Consider the following 25,020-nt stretch of genomic DNA (forward strand, 5'->3'; position numbering starts at 1 on the left):
CATGGCTGCCAACTATGGCAATTGGAATACCAGAGCATTTTCTTTCCTCCTCGAAGACAGAACTTCCTGCCTCTATAAATGTACCACATGTAGAGTTCAAAATGAGAAACTCCTAATCCATTCATTAATTTCATAAACAAACAAACAAACAAACAATCAGTTCTTGCTGTTATGCCCCAACTTGCATCCGTGCACAACTTTATTACAATACCTCACTGTTCACAAAATTTTTGCCATGCCAAAAGTGACTTCAGTGATCTCTTTCTACTGAAAGTTTGGCATGGTTTGCCGTGCTTTTCCCAGCAACCGAAGCAGAGAAAGACACTGCAGACCCAAAATGCCCTTTCAATGTTGTCCGCAGTAACATGGAGATGCACAATGTGAGCTTATTACAGAATTACACCAGGGATATACACCGTACCATGTTGAGCCCAAAATTTTGAAGAACAGAATGTTTGCTCTACAAGGTTCACTCAAGAGTGAAATCACCTCTGCAAAAACTTCAGCTGCAACATCCTGGTCTGACCAAGCTGATGATGGACGGGGCTGAATCGATCGTATGAGGTAGACAGACAACCATGGCAGGCTATGTACAGTGCTCATCACTGGGTATACAGCAAGGTCAAGAGGATTGGCTAGAGTGGATTCATCATCATACAATAACAAATGACATGCGGATCAAGAAAGCAAGAAACAATATTTCATACAAAGGACATTTCTGACATGCAATCACTAGCACTATTTCATGCTCGCAGATTTCAAAGTCGATGCTTTCCATTTACTGAGAGCAGCCATCAATTGCTATGGAGAAATCATTCGTTCTCTTTTATCTTCACCACGTCGCTTGCTGTTGTATATGGAAATCAAATTCTGTGCCCAGCTACTTTCCCCCACCAAGAAAACCTCCTGCACTAGTGATCAAGTAGAGAAATACATTTTAATTTTTAAAATGGCCCTCTGGTAAATGTACTGCCCAGTATGGTACTGAGAGCCATACTAAGCAGGACATCCCAGGTATGATTTCCACATTCTGCTGAGTTGTCAGTTGGGACAGAAGCGAGGGAGCCATAATTATGAAGAACATAAGAAATAGGAGCTGGAGTAGGCCATTTGGCACGACGAATCTACTTTTAGAAAAAGGTGCTAGAGGCTCTCAACAGGAGATACAACCAAAAGACAGAAGGAGATAAAAGTGATGGGGAGCAGAGGGATCTGAGCAAAGAAAGTTCCGTTTAAAATGCTAAAGTAAGCCACTCTGCGGTACCAAACTATCTGTAGCTACGCAAGTTTCTAAATGTTACTTTATCAGGAATTGACTGTTTTCACAGAACTTGATACAAGCGTGTTCTTCTGTCTCAACAGTGTTAGCGACAAAGAAAATGAAAAACACCTATTTAAATTACACCGCATAATTCTGGACCAAACAAATTTGATAAATATTTTAAAAATATTGAGAAACTAAAATCACAACTGAAGTGAAAACACTTTGGATAATAGTCTATTATTGTCATTCAGGCATTCTTTTTGTAGTATACTTTTTTTGAACTATCCAGTAATTTGAATTGAGCACTCTAAGGAAAGTGGAAAGTTAGTGCTTAAAACATTTAAATTAGGTCAGATAATTGGAATTAAGCGATTTTGAATTTGGAAGATTAGACTGTACTCAATATCATAGAATACATTCATGTTTGGAAACATGGTTATACCAGATTTTTTTTTTTAATTACAAAAATGAAATCCAACCTTGCATGTAATGTGAACCTCCATTAGTGACTGATTATATGTCAGAGTTTGTTTACACTGGCAATTCCGGAATCTTTTCATTGAACTCGAACAGTAATGCACAATATTCTCCATTTGAATCCTGGTTATACCAAGATATCAATGGTCTATAATTCATGCTCAGCAGGAGACTCCACAAATGTGGACTAAACAAAGACGCCCAGTTTAAACAGTATGCATTTCTTTTTATTTGAGCTTGACTAGTGTGCATATCAGATGCTGCATAAAGACAGCTAGCTCCCTCCCCACCTTACATGATAAGGCACCAAACATGAATGACTCAGCAAGAGGTCAAACAGAATAAGCAAAGAGTAATCATCCCTTGGTACTGCAGTCAGAAGATGGACGATCTGGTCAAAACAAACCCAGAGGAACTACAATCAACACGACCTGACCGCTCGTGGGTGATTGTATGTATAAGTTAACAATTATTGTGATTATCGTGTCAACCCATAGGTTTTTTTATTTGAGCATGGCAAGTGCGATGAAGTTAGAGTTGGCTCAAATTTGATCTCGTTGGGGTAATCTTCAGTAAGTCTCAGGGTCTGAACTCCTTTGTAATAAGGCAAACTCTTACAGGTGTCCAATTATCCATATGACTGTCATAATAGACAACATCAAACACACTAACTTTTCCCTAAGATGGAAAGGTCACAAACTAAGTGAAGTGCTTCAGTTAACAGTGGCAACATATTCTTGGGATTTAGAGGGTATTAACAAACCATCCTGGTTTAATTGACCTAGTTTAAGACAGAATCCTCCCACTCGATCATTTACTTCTAACACACCTTTAATTATTTAAATTAAAAAAATCTCAAATCTATCAATACCACACCATAACTATTGTCTGTCTAGTTTGTTGTGTATAGATCCTATTAGAACAAGTTCTAGCATCAGCCTGATTGAAAGCGGTGCCTCTGTAAAACAACCTCATAACTGGAGCATGAGGAAACCTGGGACAATAAGCTCAACAGAGAACCACTGCTCAGTTTTAGACATTGTTAGAAACAGATACAGTATTTGTATTTTATTTTAACTCTGCTCACAGCGCTTGGAGTGGAGAGGCCGAGTAAGTAACATACTCTCAGACCTCCTGAATGCCACTCAAACCAGCCTAGAATGGGTCACCATTTTTCTTCTTGACCTCATTAGCTCCCTGGATGGAAATGACGGCCCTCCTTCCAAGAGCAAAAACTGTGACTGATTTTCGCCTCCAAAACCAGCACCAATTTTGAGAGAATTGAACATATTGAAACAATAACCTATATTTCAGAAACAAATGACGTACAGGCTAATATTTCCTTTGTGCTAAACCATGCTATAAAGGAATAGTCACTCAAGTCAAACAAATTTAAACTGCATCTGAAGGTATCGTACTCCAAATAGGAAATTTCCCTCTAATGTTAGCCTGTCCCAGATCCATAGGATAAGCCACAAAGGGTTTCATAGGATTGTTTTTTAAATATATCAAAACTGTTCAATATATTGCATACGAGTAGAAAACTACTGGAAAACACATCAAGTTTCTTCAAATCAATGGACCACTCTACTGATTTATGTAACTTCTAGTGATACTACGCAGCTTGGGCCATTGGCACCCAATTAGAAAATTGTACATTTCAGATCTCAGGACTTATCTCTGACCCATTTGCCTCAGATGGCAGGCTTTCAACAGTTCATAGCCAAACTGCACAATGGAGTATCTTCTGCTGCATATCCTTCCATTTAGGAGGAAGAACAGAAATCCAACATTCTGGAGAGTGGGCTACTTTCACAATTCTAGCAATCTAACCAAAAACATCACTATACCCAAAACATTTTGAAATTAAAGCAACAGACTGCACTCAAGTCATTGACAAAGATCACTGCCCAAGATTTTGCCTCTCCCTTCCTCAAGGCAGTAACTAAGGTATATGGTTTTCAAAATGGTTTTGGCTGCCCTCCAGAACCTAACCCAAGTGGCCATTGTTCAAATCTAAGGCCAAAGAATGTCAGCGGGTAGCAGGATGGATGGAAATGTGTCTGTTGTAGTGGACATATTCTCCCCTTCCACCAAGATCAAGCTACTTAGCATGTTGAACACTGATGATGAACAGCACTAATGAGACTTTCTTGCAGAAGCATTTTGCTAAATATCTTCTGCACAGCACTGGTTACTTGCTTGACAAAATGTCAGCACCATTTGATGCCCCACTGTGGACTATCTGATCAACTCTACAGCGGCTGCTTCCCTGAAACAATGGTAAGAAGCTGGTGACCAAGTGTATTGCGAGGAATGCCTACTACATTATCCATCTGTTGAGTTGGGAATACCCACTCAAAGCACTGGTGAACGCCATCACAGGTAGCTGGCCGTGTGAAGAATCAACATGATTGGAAACACTGGTATGGTTTACGAGGAAGGTTGTTGATGTGTCCCCTACACCGAATGAACGTATCTCGTTGCTCTGTACTGCAACTACACAAACTCTACTTAGGATCATTAAAACAATTGTATGAACTCCTCACACCTGATGTACAATTAAGGTATACAGATCAGAAGGTCTCACGTTGAATTCTCAGTCTACATTGATTATCTGATCTCAGTTGTGGTAGCAGTTGCGGTGCAGTATTAGCTTAACGCTCATGGGCTAGGCAAGAAGGGGTGAGGAGAAGTCAGCCATGGTTCCCACACCTGATAGCTATCCATTGGCTCCGCCAAAAAGTGCATGCACGTGGGCATTGGGAGAGAATCAGGCTCAGTTGTGGTTCCCAGGATTGTCAAATAACCTCCCGACACTCGGTTTAGACCGCCACAGGAAGAATGGTCACTTGGGAAACATACCAGAGGGATATTGTGAAGTATGCTTTCAACATTATCCATCTGCTGAGTTGGGACAACCCAGAGCACTGGTGAACTCCACCACAGCTAGCAGGCCGTGTGAAGAATCAATATGATTGCAGTACCAGTGTGTACAAGGAGGAAGGTTGCTGACCAGTCCACTACACCAAATTAAGCTTTCTCATTGCTCTGCACTGTAACTACACAAACTGGTGTTAGTCACAGCTCAGCGTTAGCACTCGCGGCTGAGTCTAAAGGTTGCAAGATGAAGTCCCACTCCAGGGACTTGAGCGCAAAATTTAGGCTGACACTCCAGTGCAGTACTGAAGGAATGCAGGACTGTCGAAGGTACAGTCTTTCGGATGAAACGTTAAACCGAGGCCTCATCTGACCCGAGGTGGGCATAAAAGATCCCATGGCACTATTTTGAAGAGGAGCAGGGGAGTTTTCCCCGATGCCCTGGCCAATATTTATCCCTCAACCAACACCCAAAAACTGGACATTTGGTTATCATATTGCTGTTTGTGGGAGCTTGCTGTGCGGAAATTGGCTGCCACGTTTTCTACATTACAACAATACCTACACTTCAAAACGCTTTGGGATGTCCGGAGATCGTGAAAGGTACGATAGACATGCAAGTCTTTCTTTCCTAGCACCAAGTGTAGCCCAACAAAAGTCAGAGGGAGAGGGAAGAAAGTTACCAAAGATTAGGGTGGCAAGCTCATTATTGCTATTAGCAATTCAGCCAATTCCTGGGCCAACAAGACACAGGATGAATACAAATATGCGGACATTTCCATCTTTGTTTTATAAATTTAGATCCCTAGATGTACCAAATAAAAATGCATTCAAAAAGAATCTGAAATTCCACAAAGGAGTGGCCATCAAAGTTTGATGTGAAATTCTGAGGAAGAGCAAACAGCTGTGAAGAATGCAGGAGACCACAGGAGGACATAAACAGGCTAGAAGAATGGGCAGGTGCAGATTAATAACCAAAATGTGGCTGTACATTTTAGGATCAAAGAATGAAAATATATTTTTAATGGTACATTTCTCTATTAAATAGACAACAAAGGTGTGCAGATACATAAATCTTTATCATGACAGTTAAAAACAGCCATTGAGAAGGCAAATGAGCATTTCAGGGTTTATATAGATAGAGAGAGATTGCATGCAAAAACTGAGATTTTGTGCAGTACAGGTACAACATCTCAAATCCAGCAACCTCTGATCCGAGACCATACTGATTTTTGGATTTTTCTGGATTTCGGACAAGAAAATCAAGAGCTTACAGATGCTACCGAGACAGACAAAGTACTAATGGTGGCGTGAGTCGGGTCGGGTCGGGTCGGGTCAAGGGTCATTCGGCAAGGCTCGGACCAATCACGTCATTTAAAACATAGCGACAAAGCCGATAACTACTCTGGCCCGCCAGTTTTTGGACAAAATTTCCGGATTTTATTTTACTGAATATCAAATGGGATTCTCTCAAAAATATCTGGTTTACGGACAATTATGATTTTCAGACAGCCGGATTTGAGATGTTGTACCTGTACAGGAATGAAATTTGTTCGGCTTACTAAAGCGTTATCATTCTGGCTGATTCGAACAGTGGAATGACCAGAGATTGAGGATTGAATTTGCAGTAGAGGAAATGGTACAGTAGTACTGCTTGCCATATTGCCCACATCCCAAGGATAGAAAAACTGCAGCCAAGTGCAAATGTGCAGTTCTTCTTCCATCAACAATAGCATAAACAACTGGAGTTGGGGGGGGGGGGGGGGGAAACTGATGGTATTTTATAGCACAAATCTAGTCCTGGATTAGGGCTTCCACTGCAGCAAAGCAAACCACAGAAAGTCTATTATATGCATTGCACACTGAAGTGGTCTGCATCGGAGCCAGCCCACAGAGACCAACACCCGTTAGTAAATGTAAAAAAAAAGGAAAGCCGTGCACAGAAACCACTCTCCTGAAACAAGAATCATTTTTAAACTTACATGGTAGTCCTGATATTCAACAGCCATGTAAACATTAATATTCTGAGAGATAGAGATAGAGATAGAGAATATAGATATAGATATGAGTACATTTCATTAATTGAGTCCATCTTTGTATGACTCAGAGTTATGGTTTCCGATCAATATCCTTTCAGCAGTACGGTTGGTGGGAGGGAGAGGGAAAGAGGACAGAGTGCAAAACTGCATCTTTCACCTTTAAAAAATTCTTTAAGGTACAATGGAGAAGAGAAAAATCTGAACAAAGTTTAAAATTACCATTGGCCGAATGGTCCAAGAGGCATATACTTTGCAGCGATAATGGGAGCGTGACTGATTCCAGTGGATCGGTGAATGCATTCTGATGTCCATGCATGCTTGCCTCACTGAGTTCTAGCAGACATTTGCTAACTGTTTCAGCAGTTGTGTAAATAAGGTGCTTTTCTATTTGTTTCTTCAATTATGTGCATGTGCATTTTGTTTAAAATGCCCCCAACAGTTCAGTGGCTAAATGGACCCATGTTGTAGTGTTGAACCAAACAGATCGAGATCAGGAACAATTTGCATTCATATGGTGCCTTTGACATAGATAAAAACCCATGGTGCTGTATGTCAGGAACAGGGAAATAGATAAAAGGAAAGAATATCAAGCTGAGCGAGTTAGAAGCGACCAAAAACTTGATTGGAAAGATGGGTTTTGAGGAAGCTTTTATGGGCCCAAATTTGGCCCACCCGTTTTTTCAGCGCACTCCCGCGAGATGCGCCGACTTCCTAGACTCAAAACGGCGCCAAAAAGATGTCCCCGGATTCTGGCCGCTCTGTTGACTTTCCCGGGGCTTGGCGCGATGTGGCGATTCCATTGGGGGGCAGAGCTAGGGCCCTGCATGTGAAAGAGTGCCAGCAGCTGTCCGCATGCGCATTAGAGCGTTCGCGCATGCGCAGTAGCTCCTGCCAATGACGATGATGCGTGCTGCAGTGTGGGACCCGATGCATCCCGCCCCTATCCCGGGCCGAGTGGCCTGCCGCACAGCAACAAGCGAAGCCTGCCTTCTTCTAAAGCACTTGGTTCTTTTGTTGGCTGCCTGCCTTATATTCTACACACAACTTGAAGACTTGAGGACATTGCCATGCAACGGTTCAGGTAGAATTGTCTATTTTGAAATCCATCTCAAAAGTCTGATTGGGGGGGGGGGGTTGATCCCAGGGGGAGGGTTTTGATTCGGCATTGGGGGGGGGGGGGGGGGGGGGGTGATAACTGTGTAGCCAGTAATTTTAATGAGCTTACTCAAGATTTTCCTTAACCCTGTTGATGAAAATACTTTCCTACAATAAGAACATAAGAATTACGAGGAGGTACTTCTATTTTTTATTTGGATATTTTGAAAAAAATTAGTTAAGTATATTTTGTCTCTTTACTTCTTTTATTTTTGTAGTTTAAGCTTCCATGAATGCTTCTGTTGTATAGTAAATTAACTTTGCAAAGTTTGTCAGTCCTTTATAGCTGTTTGATCCTATTCACATTCTTTAGTCAAGTCATTAAGTATCTACCCGCGCTGATTTCTTAACTCTCCGCAAGGGTTTTCTATGCGGCCACATACGCTGGCCTAAGTTAGTTTGGAGCAACTATTAGCTGTCCAAAGTGGCTTAAATGGCCAAACCGGGTGTAGGTGGCTGGTAACGTCCCCTTTTGAACAAAATGAAACGAAACTAAAAAAATCGTAACTCACTTACACTGGCACAAATTGAATGCGCAAAATAGGGATTTTTAAGATACTCCAGAAAAATTAAGTTGCTCCAAAAAAACGGAGCAACTCCTGGGCAATTTTGGGCCCTAAAAGTGGAGATAGAAGTCGAGAGGTGGAGGGGTTTAGTGTGGGAATTTATGAGAATGGGCCCATGGAGTCTGTAGGTTGTATGACCAATGGTACATTGAGTGGGTGCACAAAAGGCCAGAATCAGAGGACCAAGAATGCAGGAGGGGAGATTAGATTGGAGGGGGTTCAGAGATAGGGAGGGGATTAGTCTGTGCAGGGATTGGAAGAAAAGATTGAGGATTTTTAATGTATTGCATTGGAGGACAGGAAGCCAATGTATGTCAGAGAGGACAGGGGTGTACACAAGTGGGTCTTAGTGTGGCTGAATTTAGAGTTTATCGAGTTCTCAGGTTCAATCTCTGTTTGGGGTTAATTTAGCTGATTGCAACCAGACAATGTGGGTCATTACACTTGGTCTCAGTGCCCTTAATGATTGCAAGAATTGAAAGAGGAAAAAATCTTAAAAGCATTAACAAAGTTCTGTGGTTAAATCAGATTTTTAGTGGTTGAATCACAGCATCAGTGGTTCTACCAGCAATGGAATTAAGGCATACTACTTCCTTTAAGGAAACAATATCCCTTTTGTTGTTATATGTAGGTTCTGCAACAAATACACTGCAGACGACTCCAAGTTTGAAGGTTTGATCAACCTAATCATTAACTCCTACGGGAGCAATGCTGTCACTAAGATTTGAGTCATGTGTCATAGTTGGTAAACAATATGTTGGTATCATGCTCACTTGAACTGAAAAAAAACATTCAACAGTATAATTGCAGATTCTGTCTTCCCAAACTCAAATTGTGCCTCGAGAGCACCTTTTGGGTTATATAACAGAGTGAAATATAGGTGGTTACAGGCGTACTGGTGATGGATGAATTTGAGTGTTACACAGGTAGTATAGTAGCACATTAAAGTACATTGACTTAAATGCAACTTTGCCTATAGTAACTCTGGGAAGTATTTTGGATCATGCATGATATGAGTAAAACAATTTGTTTTTGCATAGTTTCTGCCTTATTGGTGCTCTATTATTTGATCATCATAAATTATATATCCATAACAGGGCTACCAAATGAAAGAGCCTTGTCGTTGCTATTGCTTCAATTTTTAAGAAAAGTAACCGCCATCCAAGAACTGCTTTGCATCAGCAGATGAAGCAAGCAATTGGATAGTCAGCATTCGAAGAAATGTCAAATTCTGACTGCAAAAGCTATGAGACAAGGAGCTGCCAGCAATACAAACCTACATACTTTGGATTACTGGCAGATCCTTGCCTCATATTTCAGAATAACGAGAATCCATCCCACTTATATGGATCGAACAACTGAAAATGAGACATGCTAGGTCATGGAAAATGTAAACTGAGGTTTTAAAAGATCTCCCCTTTATTTATATACACAAATACTTCCTCTAGATCTGGATAGCAGAATGCTTAGAAATAGTGCTAGAGAGTAGCAGCATAACTACACAGTTTCCATTGATTTCCTAAAATAAGATTTAAAATTAATTAAGCAAATGGTAAAACAGGGATTGAGATACATCTTTTGGCCAGCATTTTTTGAATATATCCAAAATAAAAAAACAATTCAGGATAAAGTTCATCATGTAATTGTTCAAATTGATTCAACTGACTGCAACAAAAGAAATGCTGTAAAAAGGAGCAACTCAGACTTTTGAAGGTAATAATATTTATGCCAGACAATTTGTTATTGGTTTCTTTGCCCAAAGAAGAAACAACACCTAAGCATTATGGACAAAATCAATGAATCCTTATGTAGATTAAATGACTCTGTCTTCCATTAGCCTCCTTTACACCACATTAACTTGTTTGCAGAAAATTCCCAACTCTAACAAGTGCTGTGAATTCATTCTGATCAGTCATGAGTTAAAAATGTACACTCCCACCTCCAAATTGGATTTCAGTTGAGCTACAAAATGTAATGGGAGACTCATACTGGGATTTAATAATGCTACATTGTTCTCGCCATTTATTTGGCATTAGTAAACATTCAGCGCTGGCGTCTTGCTTGTAATTTTATACTCTCTGGATACAAAATGTCTCAAGACCCTTCTACCTATACACACTCCTCATACCTGATTCCTGCCGAGGAAGAAAAAGTGTTGGGGAGGGGGGAGTGGAGGCAAGTCATCTGGACTACTATAGCACATTTCTTAACCAGTTGAATAGCTGCATTGTCAAAGAATAGGCAGCAGAACTTGAAACAGTCCCCAACCCCCAAGTTATGAACAGTTTTAATACTGTCTTGTCAATTATCTAAATGTCGATTTCCCTTCTACTGTAACCAATGGTCTTGTACAATTACAATCATTTGAGAAACTTGCAACGGTACATCAAATTGAAGAGAGTTTACATTAGGCAGAATCTGAGAAAATGTTATAAATGGATTCATCCAGATATTTTTTTAAAATACTATGATACTATTACATTTTACAAAATACATTTCTTTTGTCCTCTACATTAATAAAGTGTCCAAAAAAAGTTTGCGATATGAATTTTATTGAAATTTGACAGACAGCGAAAATACTTGAGTTTCTTCATCATTCTAATGAAATTACCACAGTATTGCCAAAGTTCGGAATATAAACCAAACGTATGTATTTTCGGAAAGAGCAAGAGAACCACTTAAAAAAATAAAAAGTACAAATCCAGAAACAGCACAGAGTAACTGTCACTTTCCATTTCCTGCTTCAAAAAATCTCTGAATTCAAACCATTGCTCTGTAGGCAGAATGTTAATTAAAACAAATTGCACTCACCCCCTTGCTGGATCCAATGTGATTGCCCTGGGCTGGTCCAGGTCTTGCCAAAATAATACTTTCCGCAATGATCCATCTAAATTAGCAACTTCAATCCGATTAGTTTCCGAGTCTGTCCAATACAACTTTTTCCCCAGCCAATCACAAGCTAGTCCATCAGGTGATACAAGCCCCGATATCACCACATTCTGAGTGTTCCCTGTCTGGTTTAGAAAAATCAGTTTGATCGCTTCTTCGCTCACATCAGTCCAATATACAAGGTCCTCTGAAAATATAAAATCCACAGCAGCAGCATCTTCTAAACCAGCAACAACAACCGTGGCATTAGTCTTGCCACCAGCAGCATCCACCAACCTCAAGTCTCGTCGATTTGCAAATAACAACAGTGGTGCACCTATGTACAAGAAGAAATAAAGTTATTGAAAACAGTTAGTAAAGCAGCAATCTGTTATGCAAAGGAGAACAGATCACTAACACAATAACTATGCCACAAAATCTTATTACGTCAAGCAATTCATCAATCTCTCAATCATACATGCATTCTGTAGTAAATATAAAGTTAACAGGCACAATGTTTGAGAGACCTGGAAAAAAGACAATGCTATATTTTTTGTGTAAACATAGAAAATAGATGCAGGAGTAGGCCATTCGGCCCTTCGAGCCTGCACCGCCATTCAATAAGATCATGGCTGATCATTACCTCAGTAACCCTTTCCTGCTTTCTCTCCATACCCCTTGATCCCCTTAGCCGTAAGGGCCATATCTAACTCCCTCTTGAATATATCCAATGAACTGGCATCAACAACTCTCTGCGGCAGGGAATTCCATAGGTTAACAACTCTCTGAGTGAAGAAGTTTCTCCTCATCTCAGTCCTAAATGGCCTACCCCTTATCCTAAGACTATGTCCCCTGGTTCTGGACTTCCCCAACATTGGGAACATTCTTCCCGCATCTAACCTGTCTGGTCCCGTCAGAATCTTATATGTTTCTATGAGATCCCCTCTCATCCTTCTAAACTCCAGTGAATAAAGGCCCAGTTGATCCAGTCTTTCCTCATATGACAGTCCAGCCATCCCTGGAATCAGTCTGGTGAACCTTCGCTGCACTCCCTCAATAGCAAGAACGTCCTTCCTTAAATTAGGAGACCAAAACTAACACGATATTCCAGGTGAGGCCTCACTAAGGCCCTGTAGTAAATTACATCTTGCAAAATTTTTAACAGAATTCTCAAAATGGAGTCCAGTGATCTGTGACTGCACCCATGCATTTCTGCACAAATCTTTACATACAGCATGTGAAGTGGAAACCAGAAATTTTTGCTTGAAATAAAGTTAAGCCAGAGATTTCCAAACTATCAAGATGTTTGTACAGGCAGCATTCTGATCTATGCACCTTTGTGGTTCTAAGCAGAATATTTCAAATGCTATAAAATATTATGAGACCATGGCTTTTATTCACAAGCATACAGGAATGAAAGTCTACACTTCCACTTTGGTGATTTCCTGAGTTCTTGGGCGAAGTTTTTTTTTTAAATCATGACAAACTGTTCTTCTTGGATAACTGATTGGAGTAGTTTGCAGAAATAAATACCCAAACCTCATTTACATCCCTCCTTTCATCATTGTTAGATCAAATGCATACAGCAGTTTACAAGTTTCCAACACTGGAATGAATTAAGATCTTTCTCCTATTTCTGCACATACAATGACATATTTGATTAATACAACACAACAAAGCCCTATTATAACTGGAATTATGATTTATCTAAATTGTACTTCACATTATATTTTTGTCCAATTGATTCCAGTTGAGGTGAAACAGTCTTCTTGCTTTCAATGTTTCAGTGCTGTAAACAATTTTGTTTTTAACAAGGTAATGGTGTTATTAAAAAGGAGCAGTGTGTAAAATTCCATTTTTAAACAAAGCTGAACTGTAGTGTAATTGTGATGGTTTCTACCAATAGTTGCCAAAATGTATTCTTTGCAAATTTATATTAAATGTAAAATTTCTTGCAATCTAACATGCATTTAATATTACCAAACTAATGTATTTCAAGACTATAGCTGTCTGAAAGCAACTCACAAAAATGTGAAATGCATTAGCTGATGTAAATTTCTTAATTTACTCATTACTAAAATACCATTTTCACTGTCTTTACTGGTTTCAGGAGGTCAAATCTTTAGAGCAACGATGCAGAATAGATTATGGCTACAATGTGTGATAATACAATTCCAGAGTGAGTTAATATTTGGTTTATTATGCTATATAGAGTACATAACCTGCATAGGATCACAACAGGATAACTTCCACTAAAAACAAAAAGTAGTCAAGAAGCATTTCTGCAATGTAATCACCACAGACTGCCCCATATCTTTACTATTAACAGCCATCCAGAAATCAAGTTACTTCAATGGTTAGAGACTTTGCATGAACAGCTTATCTGATTGTAAACATCAACAGAATTCCCTCCCCCATCAATTTTCAAAGTAATAACCAAGCTGTGCCTGTGAAATATCAAAAATATCATGTATTGTAAATCACCAGCCCAAAATGTTTGGAATCCAAAATGAAAGGCAGTAAAACCAGGTCCTTGTGCCAGACTCCCTATTCAATTTAAATAGAAGAGTTGCATAATAGTTAATGGAAAAGAATCACATTTTAATGTTTACACAAATATGTGTTTACACAAAAAGTCAATTTTGAGCTTATCGGGTGACTCAGTTAACAATTTAAATCAAATTCACATAACATTTAAGTGTAAACGACAATATATTAAGGTACAGAGGAGGGGAAATTCACCAAATATTTTGGGGCCTAAACATCTGTTATTATCCCTATGTCTGCAACTAAAACCAGGTACAAACTTGTACAGTATTTCAAATTCAAGACTTGGGATTTCCCCCAAGGTCTACAATGCATTGCATATTACTTCTGTTTCTGAATTTGATTTAAAAAAATATAAAATATTTTTGAAACTTATTTGTTTCAATAATGTAGGAAACTTAAACAACATCTTACCTCAAAAATACCCAATCGTTTTTTTGTAAACTAAATTTAATGAACGTTATTTCATCTTCCAGCAAGACTAATCCTGTCAATTCAATTGCAGATTTACCAGTACCCACCTGTCAGGAATCCTCATAGCTGTAATGCGGAATGCGAGTATACGAGATATGGAGTTGTACTATTAATAAAGTAATTTGTCTGTGGTATATGAAGTAACCAGATACAACCTCCACTCAAATTACCCAGTAAACTATTTGTCATCTTCTGAAACAAGCCGTTTCTTACTTTTGTCCTTAGTCTTTTAAATGGTATGTGCTTCAGAGTACTACCTGTTGCTTTTGGCTAGAGTCAACATATATTCGTTACTTTGACTAACACAGAAGTGTAAACAATTCGCTTATTAAAACAATTACATTTTAAACTGATTCTGTAACTCCCGGGAGGGGTGGAAATTTGATTTGAAAAAAAGAACACACGTTCTTTACATTTGCTTTAAATTACGAATAAAATCTAATGCGTTAAAGAAACATTTCCTAAGAAAAGTTTTAAAACTAATCAGAGATATTTCAAGCGATTTTCGTGCCCCGGGGCTATTCTTTTATTTTTCCTTACAAAAAGTCTGTTGCAAAACAAATTAAAACAAACAGCTCTCATAATCAATTGGCATTTCGAGTACAACGATCGGATCGGATCGTCCGTCTGTTCCATCGGTGCATGGATAACATTTCGATCGGTCGTGTTTCTTTCATGCTTCGTAAATAACCACAATATGGCAAGCAGATGCTTAAACCATTTCTTTTTCTGCAAAAAAAAGTTCCAGCAGCTCCAGTCCTCCCTTTTGAGCACCCCGCGTTGCTTTGCCAAGCATTTCCCCACACACACACACGGCACTGGCAGCACTCCTTACTCAGAAATAGATGCCTTTATGGCAGCTCGCCGCAGACTCTCGCACACACCAGACGAGGACAGCAGAAAGCGCCGAACGACATTTTAGTTGAGTTTGTAATTGAGCCATTTGACTTCCAACATAAACGATAATGCATAAAACCCGGGGCGAGGAAAGAGACATTTACCCCCCTCCCCTTGCGGGCCCCTCACAGCAACACGCAAGGCCACTCACTCTCTCTCACACACACACACACAGTCACTCAGCCGAAAAAGGGCCATCCAATCTTTTAACTTTTACTCACCCCTTATCAGAGAACAAACGCTGCACAACAGCAAATTCCTCAAGGCGGGACCCATTTTCCCCCCTTTCTCTTTTTTCCCCCTTCTAGGTAGTCGAAGAAAGCTCAGCGTAGCGCCACATTGGAACGCATAGTTACAATGTTACTTTGGGCAGCGCTACAAAGTATCCTTGTCCCCAGCCATAGCTGTGCGGCCGCTCTCTCTCACACTCAATCTCTGCTCACCGTCGGCGCAAGCACGCCACACCACTCGCCGCCTCTCCCTCCGCCACTAGCACCCTCCTCCTTTTTTTGCCTTCTTTTTTCCTCTCTCTCTGCGTACTATTTTCTTTTCGGCAGGCTCTCTATAATAGAGGTTTTTTTTTAATCTATCCCCCCCCCCCTCTCCCGGAGATGTAATATGACCCTTGTGTTTCTTTTCCTCAGTTTCTCATTACATTTCCTCAGCCGGGGTTGGAACTCGTCTTGCTCGGGATTTATTTTGCGGCAAGGAGCGGTGCTCTGCCTTAGAACAACATAACCCTTTGACCTGGGCTGCGGCGCTACTTTTTTTTAACACTGGAGCATCAAGTATCCTTTGTGCGTGGCTGCGCCTTCAGGTACTGTGGGGCAGAACATGTGGGAACCAGGAGACTGTGTGGAGCAGGGAAACGTGGATCTTGTCTTTTCCTATATTCATTAAAGAGAAATTGTTGCGATGAAATACATGTGGGTGGGGGAAGAGGAAACCAAAAACTTGCAGGGAAATATCGCAGCCAAAAATACTAGGTAAAATGTTCTGATCGAAAAACGGGGCAGCAAAATTGTGTATTTAAAGAGTTCCAGATTTTTTCATGGTCAAAAATAAATGGGTCTATGCAAAATTGAATTCTGACGAAGTACTTATAGTTAGAATTAATTTATTTGAATTGTTTTGATTTGTGTCCTTAAAGGATAAGAATTCCGAAAGCCAACCTCCCTCCCTCCACGATTATCCATTTTGGTCTATTTATTTAACTAAAACAAACTCGCCCTCACGAGCCCTTTTAAAACAAGCGAACAATTCCAACGCACTATTTAACATATTTTGTTTTTGCAATAAATATGATTGAGGTAAAGGTTTAAAGGTATTATCGAGCCTGTCTATGAGTGAGCTGAATTATCAATCATTAGTAGATTGTCGTAAATTAGAAATGGTTCTGCATCAAGAGTGTATGTTAATTCAGCAGTCTTGCAAAACCAATGTGTATTCGTGATCACTGCTTAAACAAAAATATTTAAAGAAAGGGACCAAAATAATAAGGAATGTATGATTTATGGTCACCAAGTTATTTATAGTAAATAAGTGGAATTGTATATTCATTCCAATTTTATGGGAGATTTAGTGATATTTTTAGATTCAGATTAAGTCCATATTTAAGTGGAAATTTTAAATCAGTGGCCTTGATTATTATATGTTTCTTTAGTATGTATTCATAAATGTTTTGCATTTTTAAAAGTCAATTATGAGGAAGATGTCTCGGGTTGCAGATGGATGGGGGCATGTAGCAGCAGTGAATAGGGAGACTGATGTGGTTAGACAATTTTATGAAAATGATCCAAGGTTTTAGAAGGAAATGAAAAGTGTTAGAATATGGAAGTTTAGGGATGGGGTCTTTGGGTCTGGGAGTGATGTATTAGGAATGAGGAATGGGTACTTTTCAGAATGGCAGGCAGTGACTAGTGGGGTACCGCAAGGTTCTGTGCTGGGGCCCCAGCTGTTTACACTGTACATTAATGATTTAGATGAGGGGATTAAATGTAGTATCTCCAAATTTGCAGATGACACTAAGTTAGGTGGCAGTGTGAGCTGCGAGGAGGATGCTATGATGCTGCAGAGCTACTTGGATAGGTTAGGTGAGTGGGCAAATGCATGGCAGATGAAGTATAGTGTGGATAAATCTGAGGTTATCCACTTTGGTGGTAAAAACAGAGAGACAGACTATTATCTGAATGGTGACAGATTAGGAAAAGGGGAGGTGCAACGAGACCTGGGTGTCATGGTACATCAGTCATTGAAGGTTGGCATGCAGGTACAGCAGGCGGTTAAGAAAGCAAATGGCATGTTGGCCTTCATAGCGAGGGGATTTGAGTACAGGGGCAGGGAGGTGTTGCTACAGTTGTACAGGGCATTGGTGAGGCCACACCTGGAGTATTGTGTACAGTTTTGGTCTCCTAACCTAAGGAAGGACATTCTTGCTATTGAGGGAGTGCAGCGAAGGTTCACCAGACTGATTCCCGGGATGGCGGGACTGACCTATCAAGAAAGACTGGATCAACTGGGCTTGTATTCACTAGAGTTCAGAAGAATGAGAAGGGACCTCATAGAAACGTTTAAAATTCTGATGGGTTTAGACAGGTTAGATGCAGGAAGAATGTTCCCAATGTTGGGGAAGTCCAGAACCAGGGGTCACAGTCTAAGGATAAGGGGTAAGCCATTTAAGACCGAGATGAGGAGGAACTTCTTCACCCAGAGAGTGGTGAACCTGTGGAATTCTCTACCACAGAAAGTTGTTGAGGCTAATTCACTAAATATATTCAAAAAGGAGTTAGATGAAGTCCTTACTACTAGGGGGATCAAGGGGTATGGTGAGAAAGCAGGAATGGGGTACTGAAGTTGCATGTTCAGCCATGAACTCATTGAATGGCGGTGCAGGCTAGAAGGGCCGAATGGCCTACTCCTGCACCTATTTTCTATGTTTCTATGAATTGGTGGGAGGGTAGTACTGAGGTGTAACAGTGGTGGGAGGGCAGTCTTGGGATGTGGGAGTATTGATATTTTGTTGGTAAGGTGTGGGAGCATAGGGAACTGCTGAGTGTGGGAGTACTGTGTGGAGGTTCTAGGATGTGGGAACATTGAGAGGCTTATTTAAACTGGGAGCAAGTAAGGGACGATTTTAAGGTCTGCAGTACTGGGAGTGGTGGGTTGGGTATCTGGGAGGTGGTGTAGCTAGGATCCTGGACTCTTAGTATTGGGGATCGGGTGTCTGGATTCGGACTATTGGGAGGGAGTGCTTGGATTTGTGACTATTGGTATGGGGAGCTCACATTCTGTGATCATTTATGCGGCAATACTGGGGAGTGGGGAAACAATGGCTTGAAGGATTGGGAGCAAGATAGTGGAATCAAGGAGTATTGGTTGGATAGAGTCTGCAACTAAAGGGGAGGAGCCCTACAACACCCATTCTGGCAGGACTATTAATATATTTTCCATCACTGAGCTAGGAAACAAGTTTTAGTTATTTTACGGTATTTAATGTACTTCTATTGTATTTGACTGTATGTCAACAATTACAGTACAAGTGTACTACACACTTAAAATAATGAAGACACAACTCTTGGTTCAGTGCCTCGAAAACTATTTGGACACCCACTCTCCACCTATAAAGGCCCTATCATGATATTCCTAGTCTTGCAGTCGGAACTGGATTTCAATTCTTTAAACGTCTCACGACATTTTCACCATCTTAGTAAAAACACAGTAAACACTATTGAGACTTTAAATCTGGTTCGAGGCCTGGGTGTGGGGACAAGCCAGCAATGGGGAGATGGGAAAGAGCATTGTTATTTAGCACAGGGGAGGTGGGCAGAAAATTCAAAAGACAGCAGGAGGAAAAACTAAACGAGGTGGCGGGAAAGGCCAGTGGCACTTGGGGGAGGGGACAGTGGGAGAAGAGAGAGAGGAATGTCACTGGTGCTTGGGGATGGGAGGCAGGGGTGATAAAAGGTATCAGGATGGAGGGGTAAAGACCACCAATGCTGAGGGTTGGTTAGAAATGCGGAACGACAGAAGGAATTTGTGAAAGGCAAGAGGCCTAGTTTTCATAAGCATCAGGTAGATGGCACCATAGAGAATGGCACATTTAACTTGGAGATGCAAATCTGGAGCGGGAAGCACTGAAAGTCAGTTCTGTGGGAAGAAGGGGCCAACCAGAGATTAAGTATAACAAATAATCTTATCAATTACAAGTTTAAGCATGACCGACAGGTATTATGGGTATGCGCAATGGAAATAATGTGGTGGGAAAAATGTTCCGGAAAGTAAAGACCCGATTTTAACCATGAGTGAGATTTGTGCAGGCAGGTGAGTTGAGACAAGCGGACCTCAGCACCGTGAGGCCTGGGCAATTTAAACTCTCAAGTCCCATCTGAATGCCACCTGACTGGAGCAGTTTCAGGCGGCAGGAGGTTTTGGAAGGGTGTTCAAGAGGTGATGTTATAATAATTTTTTTTTTAATTACCTGTTTAAATTGTTTCCTCCTTCCTATTATCCCTCCCTCGCCTCCCTCCCCCAGTTATCCCTTCCCTGTCCCCATGTTATCCCTTCCATCCTCCCCTCTTCTTTCTCCTCCTCTCTTTCTCTGCCCCAACCACCCCCCTACTTCGCCCTACCCCTTCTCTAATGTCTAAAACCTTATTTTGCACATTAGAAATATCAGTTATTGTGGAGGAAAAATGGCAGTTGAACTAAAGTCAATGTATTTTCAGTAAGCTATGGGTAATGTACTCTAATTATAAAATAGCAGCAATTGTGTGTCACATTGAAAATATTTATAGGACTAATAGGTATATATCAATATATTTAGCCATAATTGCATTGATTGAACTGTACACGTTATTTTGAGTAAATGTAATGGTTCTCAAATTAATATATGCAATATGTTGGGATAGTATTTTTATTGATGACATTTGTTTCCTAATTCAGCCATTCCCACTGCCCTCAGCTCAACTGGTGCAACAAATGCAGCAATGAGCCAATCCCATCTGTCATAATACCACATGCTTCTGGAATCAGGAATCAGCTGTGGTCTGTTGAGCTCATCGACAAAATGGCAGCCGTAGAAGACTACTAGAGGCTCTCAATTAATTTATTTCTAAATCATATATTTATATTTGGCAGATTGTTGGTTGCAGAAATACAACAATGGCAATTCTGGCTCCAAAATGTTACATATTAGATAATATATTTAGAGATCACCAGAACATCTTTGGAAGAGCAGTAAGTTGTTTTAATTTTCTATTCTTTATTGATCATCGAAGTTGTTCTGTCAGAGAGTTTGCTTACTTATATTTTAATTTCACCAACTGTATTGTAAAATTTGAGTCTAATTTTCCTTACTTCTTCCAAACCTACAATCTTTGTCCGTGATTTCGTGATTCAGTCATTATCTAGTCAGAAAGGACATCAACAATTATACATACACATAGCTTTCCACTGAAATTTGAGAACATTGTAACTATCTTTGTGAACAGAAAATCCCAACATTAATTTTGCGCTTTTATGTACAAGCATTTTTAAGTGATGTCCATCAACCCTGAGAAAACACGCATGAAAGAATGCTTTCTACCATTTCTTTCTGAACCAATATTTCCTAGGATGCACAATATTATAATCTCACCACCCTTATCTTAAGATCTTCTACCCTCTGTTTATAGCTTGATGTTCTTTTCTCAAATTCAGCAGCAATGTAACCTCACTTTTTAAAAAAAAAACAGTATATGATTTTGAACCGCAAAGAATTGTGTGCAAAATATTATAGACTGCAAGATGCTTCTGACATTGTTTTTATAAATATATTCACTGATTTCAAAATCCCACTGTAATTTACTTTGTTTTTTAACACTGATGTTTTTATAGTTATGTGTGTTGCACTTTCTTTTAATCCATAGAATTCAGCTGTGAAAATATTTCAACCAAATTACATCTGATATGCTACAGTATATTCAGAATTCTTCTGCTATACATTATGTACTCACTAATTATTACCTCCACCCTTCTCTTAGTACAATTGTGTGGCTCAAAGATTGGGAGAATGGGTTTCAATTCATGGGGCACTGGCACCAGTACTGGGATAGGAAGGAGCTGTTCCGTCAGGACAGACTTCATTTGAACCAGGCTGGGGCGAGTGTCCTGGTGAATCGAATAACTAGGGCTGTAGCTAGGGCTTTAAACTAAATAGTGGGGAGGGGGAGGGAGGGAGGGGGAGGAGAGAGTGGGGGGGAGGGATGGGGAGGCGGGGGGGGGGGAGGGGAGGGGAGGCGGGGGGAGAGGGGAGGGGAGGGGAGGGGAGGCGAGGCGAGGGGGGGCGGGGAGGGATCCGGTGAGCAGAAATTTTAAAAGTCAAAGGTAAAGGAGAAAGCAAAAATGCAGGGTAGGGATAGGGGTAATGACTACCAGAGTGTAACAGGAAGAGACAGAGCATATACACAAGACAAAATTAAAAGCTCAATATCTGAACGCACGAAGCATTCGTAATAAGATAGTTGAGTTGACGGCACAAATATAAATAAATGGGTATGATCTGATTGCCATTACAGAGACATGGTTGCAAGGTGACCAAGGCTGTGAACTGAATATTCAGAGGTATCTGCCATTTCGTAAGGACAGGCAGAAAGGAAAAGGAGGTGGAGTAGCTCTGTTAATAAGGGATGAGATCAGTGCAGTAATGAGAAATGATACTGGTTCAGAAGATCAAGATGTAGAATCAGTTTGGGTAGAGATAAGAAATAATAGGGAAAGAAGTCACTGGTGGGAGTGGTCTGCAGCCCCCAAACAATAGTCACACAGCAGGACAGAGTATAAATCAAGAAATAATGGAGGCTTGTAAGAAAGATATGGCAATAATCATGTGTGATTTTAATCTTCATATGGATTGGACAAATCAAATTGGCAAAGGTAGCCTTGAGGAAGAGCTCATTGAGTGTAGAAAAGGTTACCGCATAAGATAAAAGTTCACGGGGTTGGGGATAATATATTAACATGGATAGAGGATTGGCTACCGAACAGAAAGTCGGGATAAATGGTTCATTCTCTGGTTGGCAACCAGTAACTAGTGGGGTGCCGCAGGGATCAGTACTGGGACCCCAACTATTTACAATCTATATTAACGACTTGGAAGAAGAGACTGAGTGTAACGTAGCCAAGTTTGCTGACAATACAAAGATGAGAGGAAAAGCAACATGTGAGGAGGACACGAAAAATCTGCAAAAGGACATAAATTTGGCAGATGGACTATAATGTTGGAAAGTGTGAGGTCATGCACTTTGGCAGAAAAAAATCAAAGAGCAAGTTATTATTTAAATGGAGAAAGATTGCAAAGTATCACAGTACAGCGGGACCTGGGGGTACTTGTGCATGAAATACAAAAGGATAGTATGCAGGTACAGCAGGTGATCAGGAAGGCCAATGGTATCTTGGCCTTTATTGCAAAGGGGATGGAGTATAAAAGCAAGGAAGTCTTGCTACAGCTATATAAGGTATTGGTGAGGCCACACCTGGAATACTGCGTGCAGTTTTGGTTTCCAAATTTACGAAAGGATATACTTGCTTTGGAGGCAGTTCAGAGAAGGTTCACTGGGTTAATTCCAAGCACGAGGAGGTTGACTTATTAGGAAAGGTTAAGTAAGTTTGGCCTCTACTCATTGGAATTCAGAAGAATGAGAGGTGATCTTATCGAAACGTATAACATTATGAGGGGGCTTGACAAGGTGGATGCAGAGAGAATTTCCACTGATGCGGGAGTATAAAACTAGAGGGCATGATCTTAGAATAAGGGGCCGCCCATTTAAAACTGAGATGAGAAATTTCTTCTCCTGAGGGTTGTAAATCTATGGAACTCACTGCCTCAGAGAGCTGTGGAAGCTGGGACATGAATAAATTTAAGACAGAAATAGACAGTTTCTTAAACGATGTGGGGATAAGGGGTTATGGGGAGTGGGCGGGGAAGTGGAGTTGAGTCCATGATCAGATCAGCCATGATCTTATTAAATGGTGGAGCAGGCTCGAAGGGCCGTATGGCCTACTCCTGTTCCTATTTCTTGTGTTCTTATGTATGCGGGATGGTTTCTTGGAACAATACGTTGTGGAACCAACCAGGGAACAGACTATTCTACATCTGGTAATGTGTAATGAGTCTGGATTAATTAATGTAGTGAAGGATCCTTTTGGGAAGAGTGATCATAGCCTGGTAAAATTTCAAATTCAGTTTGAGGGTGAGAAAGCTAGGTTTCAAACTAGTGTCCTGAACTTAAATAAAGGTAATTACAAAGGTATGAAGACAGAATTGGTTAAAGTGGACTGGGAAAATATATTAAAGGGCGGGACTATAGAAAAGCAGTGGCAAACATTTAAGAAGATATTTCATAACTCTCAGCAAAGATATATTCCACTGAGAAAAAAAGACTCTAAGAGAAGGATGAACCATCCGTGGCTAACTAAGGAAGTAAAAGATGGTATCAAATTGAAAACAAAGGCATACAATATTGCGAAGAACAGTGGAAGGCCTGAGGATTGGGAAATTTTTAGAAACCAACAAAGGATGAGAAAAAAAATGATAAAGGCAGCGAAGATAGCATCTGAGAGTAAACTAGCAAGAAATATAAAAATAGACAGTAAGAGCTTCTACAGGTATATAAAAAGGAAGCGAGTAGCTAAAGTATACGTTGGTCCCTTAGAGTAAGAGACTGGGGAATTAATAATGTGTAACAGGGAAATGGTGGAGACTTTGAACTAATATTATGTATCGGTCTTCATGGTAGAAGACACTAAAAACATCCCAATAACTGATAATCAAGGAGTTAGTGGGGGTGGGGGGGTGGGGGGGGGAGACTTAAAACAATCACTGTCATTAGAGATAAAGTACTAAGCAAACTAATGGAACTAAAGGTGGACAAGTCCCCTGGATCTGATGGCCTGCATCCTCGGGTCTTAAGAGAAGTGGCTGCAGAGATAGTGGATGTATTGGTTGTAATCTACCAAAATTCCCTGGATTCTGTAGAGGTCCCAGCGGATTGGAAAATCGCAAATGTAACGCCCCTATTTTAGAAAGGAGGGAGACAGAAAGCAGGAAACTATAGACCAGTTAGCCTAACATCTGTCATTAGGAAAATGCTGGAGTCCATCATTAAGGAAGTAGTAGCGGGACATTTAGAAAATCAAAATGCAGTCAAGCAGAGTCAGCATGGTTTTATGAAGGGAAAATCATGTTTGACAAATTTGTTGGAGTTCTTTGAGGATGTAACGAGCAGGGTGGATAAAGGGGAACCAGTAGATTTGGTGTATTTGGATTTCCAGAAAGCATTCGATAAGATGCCGCATAAAAGGTTACTGCACAAGATAAAAGTTCAAGGGTTTGGGGGTAATATATTAGTGTGGATAGAGGATTGGCTAACTGACAAGAAACAGAGTCGGGATAAATGGGTCATTTTCAGGTTGGCAAACTGTAGCTAGTGGGGTGCCACAGGGATCAGTGCTGGGGTCTCAACTATTTACAATTTATATTAATGACTTGGATGATGGGATTGAGTGTAATGTAGCCAAATTTGCTGATGATACAAAGATAGGTGGGAAAGCAAGTTGTGAGGAGGCCGTAAAGAATCTAAAAAGAGATATAGATCGGCTCAGCAAGTGTGCAAAAATGTGGCAGATGGAATATAATGTGGGAAAATGTGAGGGTATCCACTTTGGTAGGAAAAATAAAAAAGCAAATTACTATTTAAATGGGGAGAGATTACAAAATGCTGCAGTACAGAGGGATCTGGGGGTTCTTGAACATGAAACACAAAAAGTTATCATGCAGGTACAGCAAGTAATCAGGAAGGCAAATGGAATGTTGGCC

General features: G+C 40.4%; 1 protein-coding gene across 1 annotated transcript in view; it reads right to left on the minus strand.

The window, feature by feature from the left end:
- The window catches only part of lrp6 (low density lipoprotein receptor-related protein 6), a 176,269-nt gene extending 160,652 nt beyond the window's left edge, over positions 1 to 15,617 (minus strand). Inside the window, exons 1-2 of the mRNA XM_070900416.1 lie at positions 15,389 to 15,617; positions 11,193 to 11,586 (exon numbers count right to left, since the gene is read on the minus strand). Coding sequence (XP_070756517.1) covers positions 11,193 to 11,586; positions 15,389 to 15,443 — 449 coding nt within the window. The 5' untranslated portion in view covers positions 15,444 to 15,617. The remainder of the gene's footprint in view (positions 1 to 11,192; positions 11,587 to 15,388) is intronic.
- Positions 15,618 to 25,020: the final 9,403 nt, after the last annotated feature.

The sequence above is a fragment of the Pristiophorus japonicus genome, chromosome 15, assembly GCF_044704955.1.
Source record: "Pristiophorus japonicus isolate sPriJap1 chromosome 15, sPriJap1.hap1, whole genome shotgun sequence".
Taxonomy (NCBI): Eukaryota; Metazoa; Chordata; class Chondrichthyes; family Pristiophoridae; genus Pristiophorus; species Pristiophorus japonicus.